This window comes from Prionailurus bengalensis, chromosome D4 (genome assembly GCF_016509475.1).
Source record: "Prionailurus bengalensis isolate Pbe53 chromosome D4, Fcat_Pben_1.1_paternal_pri, whole genome shotgun sequence".
Taxonomy (NCBI): Eukaryota; Metazoa; Chordata; class Mammalia; order Carnivora; family Felidae; genus Prionailurus; species Prionailurus bengalensis.
This window is the reverse complement of record NC_057359.1, coordinates 79,968,659-79,986,758: the sequence shown is the minus strand read 5'-3', so window position 1 is coordinate 79,986,758 and position 18,100 is coordinate 79,968,659. Positions and strand designations below refer to the sequence as shown.

General features: G+C 40.6%; 1 protein-coding gene across 1 annotated transcript in view; it reads left to right on the top strand.

The window, feature by feature from the left end:
• The window catches only part of MEGF9 (multiple EGF like domains 9), a 90,793-nt gene extending 73,296 nt beyond the window's left edge, over positions 1-17,497 (top strand). Inside the window, exons 3-6 of the mRNA XM_043566957.1 lie at positions 408-547; positions 9,799-9,942; positions 10,654-10,923; positions 12,730-17,497. Of these exons, the coding sequence (XP_043422892.1) occupies positions 408-547; positions 9,799-9,942; positions 10,654-10,923; positions 12,730-13,181 (1,006 nt within the window). The 3' untranslated portion in view covers positions 13,182-17,497. The remainder of the gene's footprint in view (positions 1-407; positions 548-9,798; positions 9,943-10,653; positions 10,924-12,729) is intronic.
• The last annotated feature ends 603 nt before the right edge of the window (positions 17,498-18,100 follow it).

The window sequence follows — 18,100 nt, the reverse complement described above, 5'->3', positions numbered from 1 at the left end:
TTCTTCTCTTCTCCATATTGGGTAGGGTAGAGGCCGATGGAACTGTGGAATGATCCAGGAATGAGATGTAGCCGTGGTACCAGTTCTATGTCCCAGTGCTTGCTAAACAAAGATTTCTCAGCATTAGGGATGCATGTTCCCATGACTCCTTTATCATTATTTTAACCTGCCTAAGGGCAGAGGATTAAATTGTCACAAATGACTAGTGTTACTATGTTAACTGAATTTATATAGTCATGAAGTCGCTCAACTTCCAATTCAAAACAAAAATGAAAACAATAATTCTAGTAATTAGAATCCAGTTGAAATATTTCTACGTTAAGATCATCTATGCTGGGATGTTGGGCAACAAAACTTTCAAATTGATTTACTTTACTTTTGCTCATTGTCTTTGCTTTTATTTGCAGTTCTGGGAAATGCCAGTGCAAAGCGGGCGTCACCGGCTCTACATGTGATCGATGCCAAGATGGATATTATGACTTTAGTAAGAGTGGCTGCTTGCCCTGCCAATGTAATAATCGGTCTGCCACTTGTGATGCCCTCACAGGTACGTGCTTTCCTTAAGTTGGTTGTGTAATTAGTCCATTGTTCTTTTCATAAATTTCACGAATCGTGTTGGTTGGGAAGCAAAGAAGACAATATGAACTACAATTCCAGAAGGGGTAGACCTCGTCCTAAGTAAGGGGACGATCACCAGCCACTTTATTCCCAGGGGACATTTGCTGATTCTGGTCATAGGCGAAGGAGCAGAAATTCTTCTTGAGGAAAGAGACAGAAGAAGAGTTTTTGGCAGTTGTTTGGGACTTGTGTGATGGATTGGAAACTAGAGGAGCCCTAAAGACTAGTCCAGTTTCCTCCCAGGACGTTAGCTGATTGTTCAAGAGACAAGAGGCTGGCCCAAAAAGTATTAAGAAGTCTCTAAGTCTTACTGTGCTGTGGAGACAAAATCCCTTTAGAAAGAGAGGCCCTGTTACCATACACAAACCTCTCTCTCTCAAGACACTGGCAGATTCTGAAGTGCGTGGAGTGAGACCTGGGCTGGCCCCACCGAGGACCCACCACTCTATGACCAAGATATAGTGATGAACCATAAGTGAACTGACTCGTACTGAGATTGCAGCCCATCTTCAACGTATCTCAATTTATAATTGGGTCGAGATGATTCCCTCATTATATTTGCCTCACAGAGAAAACAGGTCATCTGTGGCTCTTCGATATGCTGTATCTGGCATATAATAAAAAATACTTGACAATGCTGAGGAGGGAAAATGTGACCAAAAATAAAGAGAAAAAATAAACAATGGAAGCAGACCCACAGATAATCCAGATGTTAGAGTTAGCAGAGAATGCCTTTAAAATAACTAAAGTTAATGTTTTAAGAAAATAAGGGGAAACCCAGAAAATAGGTAAAAAGGCAAATTTCAAGAGAATTGGAATCTATTTAAAAAAACAAAACTGAACTAGAACTGAAAAATACAACATCTGAAATGAACAACTCATAGCATGGGTTTAACAAACGTTTATTCACGGTGAAGACAAGGTTTGTAGACTTGAATACAGCTCAGCTAAAAATATCCAACTGAAGCCCAGAGAAAAAAAATACAATGGAAAGAACAGAGCAGGAAGACATGTGAGACACAGCTAAAATGACTGGCATAAATGTAATTGGAGATTCAGAAAGAAAGGAGAAAGAGATTGGGGCAGAAGCAAGATTTGAAGAGATAATGGCCAAGAATTTTCCAAACCGGTACAAGACATCAGCCCACAGATTCAGAAAGCTCTGCAAACCCCAGGTGGTATAAAGCAAAGAAAACCACATTGAGGCAAACTATTAAAAACTAAAGACAATGAACTCTTCCGATGGTCAGTTTTCCTAAATGTAAGGACTAGAAATGCTTCCTTGGAAACCTTTTCTTCCCCAACAGAAAAATCAGGACAAACCAGCCAGACAAGTACAAGTGTTTTTATGAAAGTAAGGTTGCAGAATATTTGAAATTGAAAGTACTCTGGAAAAACCTGTATTGAAAGTTTATTCTTAAAAAAAATTCTTTTTCTTAATGTTTATTTATTTTTGAGACAGAGAGAGGCAGAGCATGAATGGGGGAGGGTCAGAGGGAGACACAGAATCCGAAGCAGGCTCCAGGCTGTGAGCTGTCAGCTCAGAGCCCGACACAGGGCTTGAACTCACGGACCACGAGATCGTGACCTGAGCCAAAGTCAGACGCTTAACTGACTGAGCCACCCAGGCACCTTGAAAGTTTATTCTTCATTTTAGTCCTCTGTCCATGGTGAAACAAACTGATTTAGCAGAAATAGTGTTATCATTTTTTTTTTTTTTTCTGTTATGTGATCTGGTCCCTGGCTACTTACTGGTTCTCTCTCGTGCTTTTCTTTTTCTCTACTGTCTGTGATCCAGTCATACTGGCTTCTGTTCCTAAAACAAGCCGTGTTCCCTTTCTCCAAGGTTCTCATTTGTGATCTTACCTCCGCCTAGAATGGTCTTTCTAATACACCTCTACCCCACTGCTAGCCCCTTTGCCTTATTAAATCATATTGTTCCTTCAGGCCTTCCAACTTCCATGTAGTTTACTACCTTAGAAAGTGGTTCCTGACACTCCAGGCTGAATGATGGTTCCCAATTATGCACTCTCATAAGCAGTTGTATTTTTTGTCATAGTATTTATAGTCTATAGTTATCTGTTTATTCGTGATTATGAGTCATGTATGGCTTACTTACTCCATTGTAAGTTCCATGACGGTAGGGGCGACACTAGTTTTGTTCATCATTGTACACAGTCTCTAGCATGGAGCTTGGCACGTATAAGTACTCACTAAATGTTTGTTGGGTAAATGAAGAAATGAATGGAAAAACACACAGAGGAAAGATAAATTTCAGTCCTGGTTAACGACAGGAATATTCCATCCTACTGAGTTGATGTAAATTTCTCCTCAGGTCTTGTCCAGTAAGGAAGCAGTCTACACTGCTGATCTCATGTCTGGTTTTCTTTGCAGCAATGAGATATGTCTTTAATGGCAAGTAAATCCCAACCTGTCCTTGCTGGAGATAATTGAAGGCAAAAGAAATCCTTCCCATGATTGCGATTTCCAAAATCAGTTAGTAATAAGAGAAATAAATGGCTTCTCTGTTTATAAACATAATAAAAGTGGAATTCAACGTGAAGGGATGCAAATACTTGATTTAAAACTTCAAGCTTAACAGTCTTTCCTTTTGTCTCAAAGATTTTTTCAACAGCGCTGGGATACGGCTGCCCTCTGGTGGCCACTTACTATGTTTTCACAGTCCTTACTTTCCCCCTTTGTAGTCTTTTTCTATACCTTGTGATTTAGATGAAGCAGATTTTAAGGTAACCTTTTGGTGATAAAATATACTGGGGAAAAACATTTTGGAAAACAGTTTCACAATGTGTTTAAGAGTCTTAAAAATACCTCCTTGATCCAGAAATTCTGTTTCCAGAAGTCTATTCTGAAGAAATAATTCTAAATTAATAAAAAAATGTTGTGTTCAAAGATGCTTACTAAAGTGGTAGTTATGATGCTAAAAAAAATCAGACAACCCCATTTCTATCAACAAGGAATGAAGCAGATTATGTTATCTTGGCAATACGTGGTCAAGAGCACAGCAAGTGCAATCTTGACTTTACCTTGGCCAAATTACTTAGCCTGTTTTTTTCTCCTAGAAGTGCAGGATAATAACAGTAACAGTCTAATGGGTTGTTGTGGTGATTTGGTGCAATATATTTATGGAGCCTTTAATACAGTGCCTGCCCCATTATAAGCAATCAATAAAAGGCAACTATGAAGTTGTCATTAAAATGTTTTAAAGAATGGTACAGGGGCACCTGGGTGGCTCAGTGGTTAAGGGTCCGACTTCGGCTCGGGTCATGATCTTGCAGTTTGTGGGTTCGAGCCCCGCGTCGGGCTGTGTGCTGACAGCTTGGAGTCTGGAGCCTGCTTCGGATTCTGTGTCTCCCTCTCTCCCTGCCCCTCCCCCCACCCCTTCAAAAATAAATAGACATGAAAAAAAAAAGAAAAAGAACTGTGTATAACAACATGAGAGACTGAGAAAAGCAGGGCATGAATGACATAGCCACATATTTAGACTATTTAAAGAGCAAAAGTTAAACTTCTATACATAAAAAAAGATTTTAAGGAAAAGTATTCAAAATCTTAATGACAGATTTCTTATGACTTTTTTTCTTCTTTGTACTCTCCTGTATTGTCTGGATTTTCTTTATTGAGCATATATTTACATTGAAGTGGAGGTGGAAGGACTATTATTTTTTAAACTAGAACTTTATGTCCACATGGTGCACTTTTTAAGACTTCAAGGCGTTTTCATGGATTCATAGTGTCTCATGGTGAGCAGCTTGCCTCAGCCTGGCTGAGTTGACCACTCCATCACTCCTTGATAACTGTCCTCTCTTTAGGATATCACAGGTTCATTCTTTTCTTTTCTTTTCTTTTCTTTTCTTTTCTTTTCTTTTCTTTTCTTTTCTTTTCTTTTCTTTCTCAGCTCTGCTGGATCTTCCTTTGTTCAAGAAAAGCGCTGGAGTGCCTCAGGGCTCAGTCCTTGCCTTGTTTGCCTCCTCCATTTGTACTCTCCTCGACTGGTCTCATTCAGTCCCCTAGACTTAATTTAAAATGCAGTCTACCTGGTGCCGACGACCAGATTTACATTTCTCCCCCGATCTTCACACTCAAAGATCCAACAGTACACTCGTCATCTTCACTGGAATGCCTTAATTGGCATCAGAACCCTAAGACATCCAAAACAACTCTTTCCTCTACCCTGGAAGCCAAGCCTGCCTTACCCCTAGTGTGCTTCATTCTGGTGACTGACACCATTCAGCCGGTCGCTCACTCCAAAAGCCTGGGGGTCATATTTGGTTCCTTTCTTTTCCTTGCAGCAAACATCAAATCCGTCAGCAAGGTCTATCAGCCCCGCATTCAGAATACACCATGGACCTGACCACTGTTTCTGACCTTTGTTATTGTCATCCTTGTGCAAGGCCCCGTCATCTCTCTGAACTACCGTGACATTCTCTGATCTCATCTTATCTCTCTGCCTCCTCTCTTGCCCTCTCACCCCAGATCCTCACCCCACCACGTAACAACCGGAGTGATCTTTTTAAAATGTAAGACCAGATCCATGCCATCCCCCTGCTTGAATCCTCGAATGGCTTCCCCTCCCTCTCGGAATAAAATTCAAACTTCTTTCTAGGGCTGACATGACTGTACATTTTTGGACCTCTGCCTTTCTCTCTGACCTTATCTTCTGTCAGTCTCCCTTGTTCACTTGGGCTTGGCCTTCTTTCTTTTGGACAGGTTGGAAGTGGGCCTTCTGTCTATAGAGAGGATCAGGCATTTCTTCCCACAACAAAGCACGTTACCGTACTTCTGACACGTTTGTATATAAACTACGAAATGGTAAAATAAATAAGGACAAGGCTTTTTACAGGTGGCGATTTATGTTTTCAAAGCATTGTCACTGAATTTCATTGGAAAGGAGCCCCACATTCTTTTCTTTGACTGGTTGTTTTCTTGGTTACCCTTACCAGATTTGTTTGCTGCCTAGCCAGCGAGCATGAGATCATCTTCAGGAAACTCGCATTCCCTTTTCTTTTTTCTTTTCTTTTCTTCTTTTTCAATAGTAATCCACTCCTTTGGCCATCTTTCAGCAAAGAGAATGTGAATTTTAAGGCAGAATTGTTGTATTTTGGGAGGTTCCAGGCAGAGTATAATAAACAAAGTTAAACTTCAGCTTATTTTTCATATATCATTTATCGTAAAAGAAAGATCCTCAGCTTTTAGATTTTAAAGGGAATTTAGATTTCATCTAGTGCAGCTTTCTCAATTTATAGATGAGGAAACTGAAGCATAAAGAGAAAACATTTGTCTTATGGAATGGTTTTTTGCCCTTGGAAATATTCACATTACGTGAAATCATTAGCTCAAGAATTATCCCATTTTACAGCTTAGAAAAGTGATGTTCAGAGAAGCTCTTTACGGAGGGTTACACAACTGGGAAGAGGTTCAGCTGGGAGTGGAACTCAGGTCTGACACTAAATACTGTTCCGGTTTTCTTATGCTCTATTGCGTCCCAGAGAGGAGTTGTAAGCTGTTAGAAAAGCAAATTCACACTATCAGTACCTCCTGGATATGGATTTGGAAGGTTATGATATTTATGGTTATTTATTATAAAAGAATTTCTTCCAGGCTTCTCGTGGAATGTTTTAAACTTGCTTGAGTTCTTGAAATATTTTTATACTACACATGTGATTTAGTTTATAATGTGTTAATTTTGTAATCAGGAAAAAATAAAGACAAGGGGCTCCTGGGTGGCTCAGTTAAGCATCCGACTCTTGATTTCAGCTCAGGTCATGATCTCATGGTTCATGGGATCGAGTCTCACATATGGCTCTGCGCGTCTGACAGCGTGGAGCCTGCTTGGGATTCTCTCTCTCCCTCTCTTTCTGCTCCTTCCTGGCTCGTGCACATGTGTGTTCTCTCTCTCTCTCTCTCTCTCTCTCTCTCTCTCTCTCAAAATAAATACACAAACTTTTTTTTTTAAGAAAAACATCAAGACAGTAAAAATAAAAGGGATACATGCATACCAGAGACACATGAAAATCCGAGGAGAAAGACCCAAAAGGACTATTCCCCTTACCCTCATAGCTCTTGCTAGCATTCTGTTGTATCTATGTCTGTCTGTACTTAATTTATTAATTTTCTTTCTCTGTAGCACTGTTCCAGGTACATGCTATTTTTGAAGCAGTGTAATGAGTCTTGTTATTATACTTATTTTCATCTTTCCTTTTGAGACAACATATTTGCCACATAAGGTTATTTTTTTCCTCATTGACTTATTGCAGGGTATGGCATAAAACAAATAGAAATAAATTTTTCCAGAAAAAAATTTTAATTGTTATAAATTGTATGATTAAATAAATTTGTATTCTAATATAAAGGGTTTAAGAGAATGCAATTATATTGTGATAAACACAAAGGCTTGAGACCTTATCTAAAATGGTAAAAGGCCCCAAAACACTAAGCATGTAGGTCCAGTAGCGTTGTAGAAGCAAAGTATTAATAGTGTATATATTTACCATTTTTTAATAAGAGTAGCACTGTGGGGGCACCTGGGTGGCACAGTAATTTAAGCATCCAACTTCAGCTCAGGTCATGATCTCACAGTTGGTGGGTTCGAGCCCCGTGTCAGGCTCTGTGCTGACAGCTCAGAGCCTGAAGCCTGCTTCGGATTCTGTGTCTCCCTCTCTCTCTGCCCCTCCCCCGTTCACACTCTGTCTCTCAAAAATAAATAAATGTTAAAAAAAAAAAAAAAGAAAAAAGAATAGCACTGTGACCTTTTCTTGCCACGTTAGTCATGTGCAAATGGCATGTTATTGGAACACATCTTGCCCCAAACATCCATATTCTGTTACAGAATTATTAACTTTTTTGAGGCATTTTTAAAGTTCAGGACTTTATCAGAACTTGCTTTCTTAAAAAGTATTTCCATTGCACATTTTTAATAGGGGGAGCGCAGATGGCCAGATATTACACATGATGCAGGTTTTGACTTTTCCAACTTGCAGAACACTTTGACATTCAAGATGATCTTATTTGTAGGGCCAAAATCTGCAATTTTTGTATTTTTTTCAGCTATTTTTATTGTCACCGAGATACATAACTAAAGAGGGATCAGGATATAAGATCTGGAAAGAAATCAGCACCCAACATGCTTATCACTGTATGAGGATATACTGCTACTTTGTTATATGTGTGATAAGCATCATTAACACTAATGGGCCTTAAAAAAATTATATGATTAGGGACATCTGGCTGGCTCAGTCGGTAGAGCATGTGACTTTTGACCATGAGGCTGTGGGTTCAAGCCCTGTGTTGAGTTAGTAGATCGCTTAAAAATAAAATATTAAAAAAAATTGTATGATTAAAAGTGACATTTCCATGCAAATTTGATTTAGTTCAAAGTTCAGTGTTCAGATAATAAATTTTTGAAGCTGTCTTTCCCCGTCAGTTCATGAAGTTTGGGGCAATTGTCCCATAATCACTTAAGAACTGAGATGTGCCATGTGGATTAATACCTTTGTCATTATTTTGGTTTTCCAAATCTTGCCCCAGTTGTCAGATTATTTTATTTCACAACCTCAGTCTCTCTCCCCTTTTTCATAAATATTTCACTTGTAACGAAAAGAAATCAAATGTAACTGTTTATGAATAGCCTGAGCATTTAATTGTGTTTAGCTTGTATCAGGTAAAACTTCATTGTCTTCCTAGGTTTCTGTCACACGTTGTCACTCCTGTAATAGCAGTTCGAAGAGGTCCTGTGCGTATATGTGGCCTCCTGAAGAAGGGATGTGGGGGTGCCTGAGTGGCTCAGTTGGTTAAGTGGCTGACTCTGGGTTTCATCATGATCTCATGGTGCATGAGTTGGAGCCTCAGTTGGGCTCTGTGTGGACAGTGTGGAGCCTGCTTGGGAGTCTCTCTCCCTCCTTCTCTGTCCCCTTCCCCCACTCTCTCACACTCTCTCTCTCCAAATAAATAAATAAATAAACTGGAAAAAAAAAAAGGAGATGTAAATTGCATCACACTTTTCCATTTTCTGTTTTCAGACATTATGCTGCTTCAGTGTCTATAGAACATCTTCTCTAATAGGGTACCAAAGGAATAGTATTGCAAAACACGTAACTTGGCTTTCCTCTTTCCTTTTGATTTTTTCTGCTAACCAACTGTGTATTTTTTAAAGTATTTATTTATGGGGAACCTGAGTGGCTCAATCGGTTAGGTGTCTGACTTTGGCTCAGGTCATGATCTCACGGTTTGTGGGTTTGAGCCTCGTCTCGGGCTCTGTGCTGTCAGCTCAGTTCTACACCCAACATGAGGCTCAAACTCATGACGCTAAGATCAAGAATCACATGCTCTACCAACTGAGTTAGTCAGATGCCCCTATTAATTCATTGTCTTTCCTTTGATCTTGAATTTTTAAAATATAAAAATGTATGGAAAATAATATGGCAAATACCCACGTATTTGGGTAGAATTAATAAATATTAACATTTTGGTATTTTGCATAATATGTATATAGTTACATATTTGAAATAGAAATTACAAATAAGGTTGGGAGCCCTCTCTGGTTTTTTTCCCCTGGACTCCTTTTCCTCCTTCACTCCATAAAGACAAACACAGCATAAAATTTGACTGTGCTCTCTTAGTCCACGTTCGATTTTTACTACCAATATTATGTATGTATCCAACTGCTTAGTACAGTTTTTAAAATTTTACAAGATAGGTAAGTACTCTCCACCTGTTCTCTATCATTCTGCAGATTGCTTTTTTCAACCAACATTATTTTGAAGGTTCATGCATGCATGTTCATACATATAGTTCTAGTTCACTTATCTAATTACAGTATCCCAACTATGAAAAGTCATTCTTTTTTAAAGAGGTCTTTAGATTGATTTTATTTTTTCTTTGAAAAAATAGCTGACCTGCTTTCTGTATGTAGTCAGCAATCAACATGGCCTTATTGCTACTCGACTCGTGTACCAGCCTTTCCCTCGAGTTTCCAGTCAAGCGGGGGACACAGAAGTTACAGACCTGGCCAGTGTAGGAAAAGACGGGATGGAAACCGAACGCTGTTAATTCCTGTCGGATAAGTTCTTCTGGCTAAGTCTCAAGGTCTCTTGGTTGCAGATGTGACTTATTTAAAGTTGTTGCGCTTTCAGGATAAATCTTCAAATAATTTGCTTCTTTTAGGTGCTTGTTTAAACTGCCAGGAAAATAGCAAAGGGGATCACTGTGAAGAATGCAGAGAAGGATTTTATCAGAGTCCTGACGCCACAAAAGAATGTCTTCGCTGCCCTTGTTCAGCAGTGACCTCTACGGGCAGCTGTATCATAAGTAAGGCCTTTCTCTAAATCTTCACCTCGAGAGGAAAAATCAGCCAGTCAGTTATCAATTGATATGAAGTGTCTGATAATGATAATGAAGTTCTGTAGGGTGCTGTAGGGGAAGGGTTTTGCAACCAAGTCCAAATACATAGTACGAAATGAGACTTGAGGGAGAGGGGAGGAAATTGTTGTTAAAATCTTATTTTATCTTGTCTGTCGGGACTAAAGAAGAAGGAATGTGAAAGTTGTAAGAGCGCCTAGCTATTACAGTTATTCATTCTCCTATATAAGCATCTTTCTTTTGTCCTCCACCGGAATAGATTCTCTGGAGGGCCCCCATCGTTTCCACAATAAGCTGGACAATTAAGGGTTAAGAAATAAGGTGTAGGGGCGCCTGGGTGGCGCAGTCGGTTAAGCGTCCGACTTCAGCCAGGTCACGATCTCGCGGTCCGTGAGTTCGAGCCCCGCGTCAGGCTCTGGGCTGATGGCTCAGAGCCTGGAGCCTGTTTCCGATTCTGTGTCTCCCTCTCTCTCTGCCCCTCCCCCGTTCATGCTCTGTCTCTCTCTGTCCCAAAAATATATAAACGTTGAGAAATAAGGTGTAGACCTTTAGTCTCTTTACGTTTGAGAGCAGATAGTAGGGAGGGGACAGCAGGTGTCTTGCATTTGTAATTGTAGGTCAAGACCGTACTAAGTTACGTTCCTGCCCTCTCTCTCTCAGAACTGGGTGACTTGGAGCCTACGTGTGTCCAGTGCAAAGACGGATACACAGGCCAGAACTGCAACACCTGTGAAAACGGCTATTACAATTCTGACAGCATCTGTACCAAGTGCCAATGTCATGGCCACGTGGACCCAATTAAAACTCCAAAGGTTTGCAAGCCCGAGAGTGGTGAATGCATCAGCTGCCTCCATAACACCACTGGGTTTTGGTGTGAGAACTGTCTGGAAGGCTATGTCAGAGACCTCGAGGGAAATTGCGTCAAGAAAGGTAAAACCTCACCTAAGGTTGTAAATGTAGTGCCTAAGCCTAGCAGTGAAAATTTCAGGACAGCTACCTTTAGCTTTAAAAAAAACCTTCCAATCCCACGAGAGGAATTTTCTGGAAATAGATTTTGATAGGTATTTGCCTAAAGGGATCTCCTTCTATTCCTGCTGCTCTCCTGATGCTCCAAAGTCAACTCCAGAAATCTGAGGCCCGCGACAAAGGCATTGCAGGGTTCCCACATTTTCTCTTCATCTATTTTCATTTTTATGTTGATAATTTAAAAGTCCTCTCATGTCTTTTATCCTTTGCTTCTATATTCTCATCACTTCCAGTGACCATCAAAGGTCTTTGGAAGCAGGGACCTGTAATCTGGTTCGAAGTTCTGGCTGAGAAACCAGAGTCCACGGTAGCATCTGTCCTAACTTTGGGCCTGAGTTTTCCCATGTGTGATGGAGGAAATAGTAATTATATTCTTTTTGATTTTTAAAAGAAGAAGTTGTTCGTATGGCAAAAATGTTTCTTGCAGGAAAAGTCAGTAAAGATTTAGATAAAAATTAATGACTAGAAATTCAGGATGAGTTACGGATATTCTGGCTTTATTGGGTCACAGAGTGATTAGACCACACCCTCCTAGAAACCACTCTCTGATAATCTGGCAGATACTGAATCCTAGGCTGATGGACAGTCGGTCTGTGGCAAGTGTCGTCACCTCTGCCATTTTCTTAATATCCTTATTCTGTTGTGATCAAGGCTCAAAAGACCGAGACTGAACCCTGTCACTAGCCTGGAGATCCTGTCACTCAGTTCTCCTTCCCATTTGCAGGCATGTTTTGTCCATACTTAGCTGGCAGGACTGTGATGATTTTTCTTATTATTCACCGGGTAATACAAAACATGCCTCTTCTCGGGGTAGATTAATGTGTCTGGCTGTGGCGATGAATGATAATGACAATAGCAGTCATTTTATCGAGTGCCTGTGACGTGCCAAGCCCTGGGAACATTACGTGCGGTAACTCTAGCTCACGTAACCTTCCCCAGGGACTCCGCAAAGTAGATATGATCATTCCCATTTCACAGATGAGGAGCCTCAGTGTTAAAAAGATTCACTTACTTACCTGTGGCCACACAGTTCTACTTGATTCCAAAGCCTGCGGTATTTCTACTGAGCTGTGCCGCATTAGCACTTTAATTATAAGATAGCCGCGATCTCCATGACGGGAGAATTACTACACATACAGTTAAAAGAAGGCTGTTTTTGTTTTTTGTTTTTTGTTTTTTTTTTTATCTTGCCTGACATCAACTTTGGACACTTAAATTGTGTTTTTCAGAAGCAGCCAGAAATACAATTTTTCTTACTCCGTTTTTGCCTCTTTTGAGGAGAATTTTGCCCTTATGAAATGCCATCAGATTTGTTGTACTTACTTTAGTTCAAATGATTGTCTTTTTATTCCTGTCACTTTTAACCAAGTGACTTAGGACTCAGCAGTGAGATATTTACTGCCTTTGCAGGAATTTGTATGAATCTATCCAAGAGTCGAGAAGGATAGGAAGCTCCAACATTAGGATTTTCCCCAAGATTTTAATATTATACATTTTGGAGAACAGCCATGGGTGTCATCATCTAGCTTTCTAGACCTTGATTCTTTTCACTATATTTCTTTAAAAATTATTTTTAACTTGCATTACCTTAAAGCAGACTCTCATGTCCACATCCCACATCAACTTCCACTCCCATGTGTATTTCTTTTATTGTTTCTCAAAACTAGATAATTTTGTCTTTTACATTTCATTCTCTGTTTTTATTTTCAGAAGTTATTGTTCCAACACCTGAAGGTTCTACCATTTTGGTTTCCAATGCCTCTTTGACCACATCAGTGCCCACCCCTGTTATAAATAGTACATTTACCCCCACAACCCTGCAGACTATCTTTTCCGTAAGCTCTGCTGAAAACAGCACGTCAGCTTTAGCTGATGTTTCATGGACCCAGTTTAACATCATCATTTTGACAGTCATCATCATTGTGGTGGTGCTGCTGATGGGATTTGTGGGGGCCGTCTATATGTACCGGGAGTACCAGAACCGGAAACTCAATGCCCCCTTTTGGACCATCGAGCTCAAAGAAGACAATATCAGTTTCAGCAGCTACCACGACAGCATTCCCAATGCAGATGTGTCAGGACTGTTGGAAGATGATGGCAATGAAGTGGCTCCCAACGGGCAGCTGACCCTGACGACACCCATACATAACTACAAAGCCTGAGGAGCTAGAACTGTCACCCTGCATCGGTAGAGCACAGGGCTTACTAAGACAGCATCGGCTCCTGGGCCACATGAGGCCTGGGCAGAGTTTGCTGAGAAAGCAGAGGCGTATAGTGCATCTGGAAGTTTCAGGTACAAACGTGTAATGCACTTGGCCTATTACTCTTAGTTTCCCCATGAAGCTCCGAAGCAGTCACTGTCAATAAGGACTTGTAGTAAAGTATATTTTTGTACCCAACGACATGGGAGTATAGAAAGGCCGAACCCCACAGTGCAGCCCACATCTACTTTGACCTCCGAATAGACTCCTGGGGAAGTGCTCACCAAACCAGCGGAAACACGGTGATGGAAGTGGAGGGGGAGGACTCCAGGAAGACCTCATCTCCATTCCTGAAACACCTTTTTTAAAAGGAAGGTCAGGGATGATACTCCTTTTACTGTGCTAAAAGACATCACTGCAGAAAAGCTTAATGTCTGGGCTGTCTCCCAATAAACAATCCCGATTGTTTCCAGAATAGGGGCGGAAAAGTCTCAAGAGGATCTTTAGAAAAGCTTGATTTTTCCTTCCCAAATTCTTGCTCAATGATAGGATCCAAGCACGGGATAAGCTTCTAATGGTAGAAACAGGAAACAGGAAGGTGACATCTGGTAGCAGGAAGCTGATGGTCCTCCTTAGGGTCTCAGTGTAGATGATGAATTGTCTAAAAATAAGGACTGCTCCTGCCTCTAGAGAAGTAAGGTGTATATAGTGAATGTAGCATATCTGGTCAACATTGTTATTTGTATCTATTTGTAAAAAAAAAAAAATCATGTCATATTTTATCATCTAGAAACTATTTGTACAGCAGTTAATGGCGTTGTAAAAAGAACATATGGGGATTGGTTAAAATATGACATAGGTGGCAATATTGCTGGAGCTGGGACTCTGGTGAACGCCAGTCATTTTTGGTCCCTCTTTGGACACTGTTGAAATTTGTAAGAGGTTGAATGTTTCCAACCTTTCTTTCCCTTTCTCGGTCTCAAAGTAGAGTTACACGTTCTTTGACTTACTAGACATTCAAGCAATAGATTTTTAAGGCCGTGATTGTTAAGCTGGGATGCAGGCTGCACTCTCTAAAGTACTCACCTGATTAGACATTAGCCAGTCTATATATTTCACATAGATCAGTGTAGAACACATCCTCATGAAAAAAAAAATGTTTTGAAGTGTAAAAGACAGTCTTCCAGAGGAATTAGAAATATTTTAGTTCCAAAAGAAAAGCCATCATATCACTTGGGATCCCCTGTTTTTCATGCCTGTGAAATATTTATTATATTCTTCCTCCCCGCCCAAAAAAATACCTTCCACATTTGAACGTAGTTTGTCACCCGTAGGCCGCGAGGTGTCTGCCATCTTCCTGCAGGGCTACAGTTTTGCTGTTAGAGGTAGCTCTGTGGTTCGGTGGGTACAGTTAGTCCTTGCTTTTAGACCCGGTTGTTCCCTCGAGGCCACCTACTGTCGCCCTCGTCTGTTATGATATTGACAGGTTGTGGGTGCAGCAAGCCAGGGAAAGCAGCCAGAAGTCAAATATAGATATTTATTAGGAGGAACAGCAAGCTGTCAGGTGGCGAGAAAAGAAGCAAAGATTTGTTAGATTAGACCTAGAACATCCAAGTTGACAACCTTGCCTGCCTTCCCCGGAGAAACGCCTGGAATTTGTTCATCCCTCTGTAGGAGACCCCTAAGCTTTCTCAGGTTTTGGAGATGACGTTCTGGAGGATGGACAGATAGATAGTCCAGTTCTGTAACCTGAGGTGCTCTGAATGTTTGGCCATTGCTCATGAGAGGAGAGGATACATTACATTACATTATATTTTAAAAATCAGTGGATATTCCTATAGGCCTTTGCAGTTCGCAAAGCCCATTGCCACACGTATGTCCTCCGTTCCTCACCCTAGCCCCTTGAGGAAGTAGTTGTCCCCATTTGACAGATGAGGTTAAATGTCTCACTCAAGGCTGCACAATATGTCATTATCAGGCTTGGAATCGGGCCTCCTGACTCTGAAGCACATATGTATTCTTCCAACTCTAGGCCAATGTAGAAACTGCTAGCCATGGACAGAGAGGCTGGGAGGGACCGTCCCGTCTGTGAATGTTTCCAGCTTCGTGAGTACAAGGTGCAGTCCAGGGCCATACAGCTGGGAAGGGTTTTGTGGAAAGGACCCTGGAGAATTACTGCCTGCGGCCAGTGTTGGTGACAAGAAAACAAAACTACCGGTTTTTGTGCTTCCTCAAAGAGAACTGACCCTCGTGAGCAGGGAGGGAAATGTGTTTTCCCCAGCAGCCCCCACTGACGCACGGGCAGACTGAGCACTGCACAGTTCCAAGGAAGGGGGCCTGTCTCCCAGACTGCACCCCTCAAGGTGAGGGGTTGAGCATGGTGGGAAATAAGCACTGGTTACACGGAAGTTACCCCAGTAGAGCAAGCGTGAGTGTTTGTCGGGGTCTAAGAGCCAAAGCCAAATAGTCCAGATTCTGGCCATAGAGAGGTTGCTTGAAAGAGAGCCTGAAAGGCATTGCAAACATTGAATCACATGGAACATTAATCTCTAAGGAATTACTGACAGCTCCTAGGTCAGGTTCTCAATTTTTCCCAGTGGAAAAAAAATGGAGGTCTTAAAACTGGTTTTAAGTAATATTCTTTAGCGTCCCCTGCTTTTTGCCGGCGGAAATAATTTTGCTCTAGAATATAAATCAATCATGAAGTGATCTACCGGCAAAATCAGACTAGGAAACTACTATGGAATGCATTGCACACATTCGTTCCTCTGAAGGCAGGGTCTCCCTGAGCTATGATGTTTCACACCAGGATCCCGTCGGTCTTCTAGAAAGATAATATTGGAAGACCTTTTGAATAAGTGTTAGAAATGTGTTTATTTTTGATTAAGACTAATGTGACCCTTACTGATAAATGACAGATACTGCTATTAAGTGATCATTTTGTCTTTATTCACTCATTTTCATAAGCCCTGACGTATTTCTGACAGAAATCCTAGGTAGTGTTGTAAAATATGTCTGTCCTCCCTTATTGTCCCCTCCCTCCCTGCACTGGCTAGCTCCTAGATATCTCTTATGAATGGAATTTCTCCAGTGATAGAGAAAAATGGTGACAGAAACTAACGCTCATTTATACTAAGGTCCTATGGATTTAATGTGTTACCACTCTTCGGGATAACCTGCATTTTAAGAGAGAACAGAGCAGATGTGACGTGGGAGGAGAGAGATTTTGGGGGAGAGGATTTGTAGAGGTGTCAAATTATATGGCTACTCTCTAGCCCTAACATTCCCCAGAAAACGGATCATTAAAGCAATACTCATGACCCCACTAGTTCATTTTGGTCAGAGAGTGCCTTCCGGACGTTTAGCCCTTCTCGTGCTGTTTTGGAGGCTGAGAACTAAAGCAATAGAATGTCTTCCTAAGAGCTTCAGTCGGGACGGGGTTATCAGATCATTCACCACGGTCCTATATTTTTTGTAGGACTTACGGTAAACATAACACCACTCGCAATGAACATTCCCTGGTTCTTATGCTTTGAAGTGTGTGGGTAGGAGTTGAATCTACACATCTCAAGAGAAGAAAGCTCTCTGATAAAAAGTTGAGAGAAGTACAGAGCAACCCAGCGTAACCTGTTAGAGCAAGGAAAGCATTTCTGGCCTCATCCGCAAAGACTTTTGGTCCGTTATGATCTTGACGGCATGGGGCTTGGGAACTAACATGAGTTTGGCGTGTGTGGGGGAGTGATGAAAGGTTAGCACAATTTTCCTCTTTAACCCTGAGCCAGTGACCATGCCGAGGGAAAAAGCAGGAAGAACACACCGATTCATCCGAAGACATCAGATCACGTCAAATGGACTGAAGGTTATGGATCGTTAAAATGGCAGTGGTTGAATGATGCTTTTTCAAAGGCAGTTGGGAACCCCTGTTACTCGTAACTTACACACAGGCAAGAATTGTGACGGTGGTGAGCACATGAGCCCAGGGCTTCTGAGCCAACTTAGCCCAAAGCCCAGTGATTCACAGCTGAGTTTTAATGCTAGGCACTTGCACTCTGCCATAGGTTACATCTTAGCCCGGGCTATTCGGGGATGTTCCTAAAACGTTAAACTCCTACGTATGTCACTAAAATTCTAACACAAATTCTAAAAACGTGTCTCCTACAGATGCTGTACTAGGCTTCATGATGCATTTCTAAATTTGTGTATGATTTGAATATATGAAAGAATTTATACAAGAGTGTTATTTAAAATTATTAAAAAATAAATGTATATAATTTGTACCTATTGTAGATTTGTTGTTTTCCTTTTTTGTGTGTGTGGTCAGTGTTGCTGGAAGTCTTTTAATATATGTCACAGAGCATCTATTTTCAAACCACTTCATGAAAATCTTTGAACCCTTTGTTGATTTACTATGCTTTTTGTTTTAAGTTCCTTTAAATCATGTTTTCCACTTAGGAACAAACATGCCACGAGATTCTCCCTCTTGGAACAAAACAAAACAACCTGAGGGGGGGAAAAGCATATATTAATATTATATATATATATCATATATATAATATATATTATATTTATGATATATATATATTATTATATGTATAATATATATTATTATCTTATATATATAAGAATAATAAGATATTCTTATTTGTACTTTTGCCTGTACCCTATGAGATTCATTAGGCTTTCCATGAAAATTTTAAAGAAAAAACGTGCTCCTTTTAAATTTTGTTTTCATACATATAAAAATTTTCCTTTCTTCATATAAATCTGAATGGAACCATGTTCTATATGTTTATTAGACAGACTGCAATGAGAGTACATCTTTTTATGATTTTGAGGAACCCATGAAGATCCTGTATTTTGACAAAGCTCAATGGTATTTA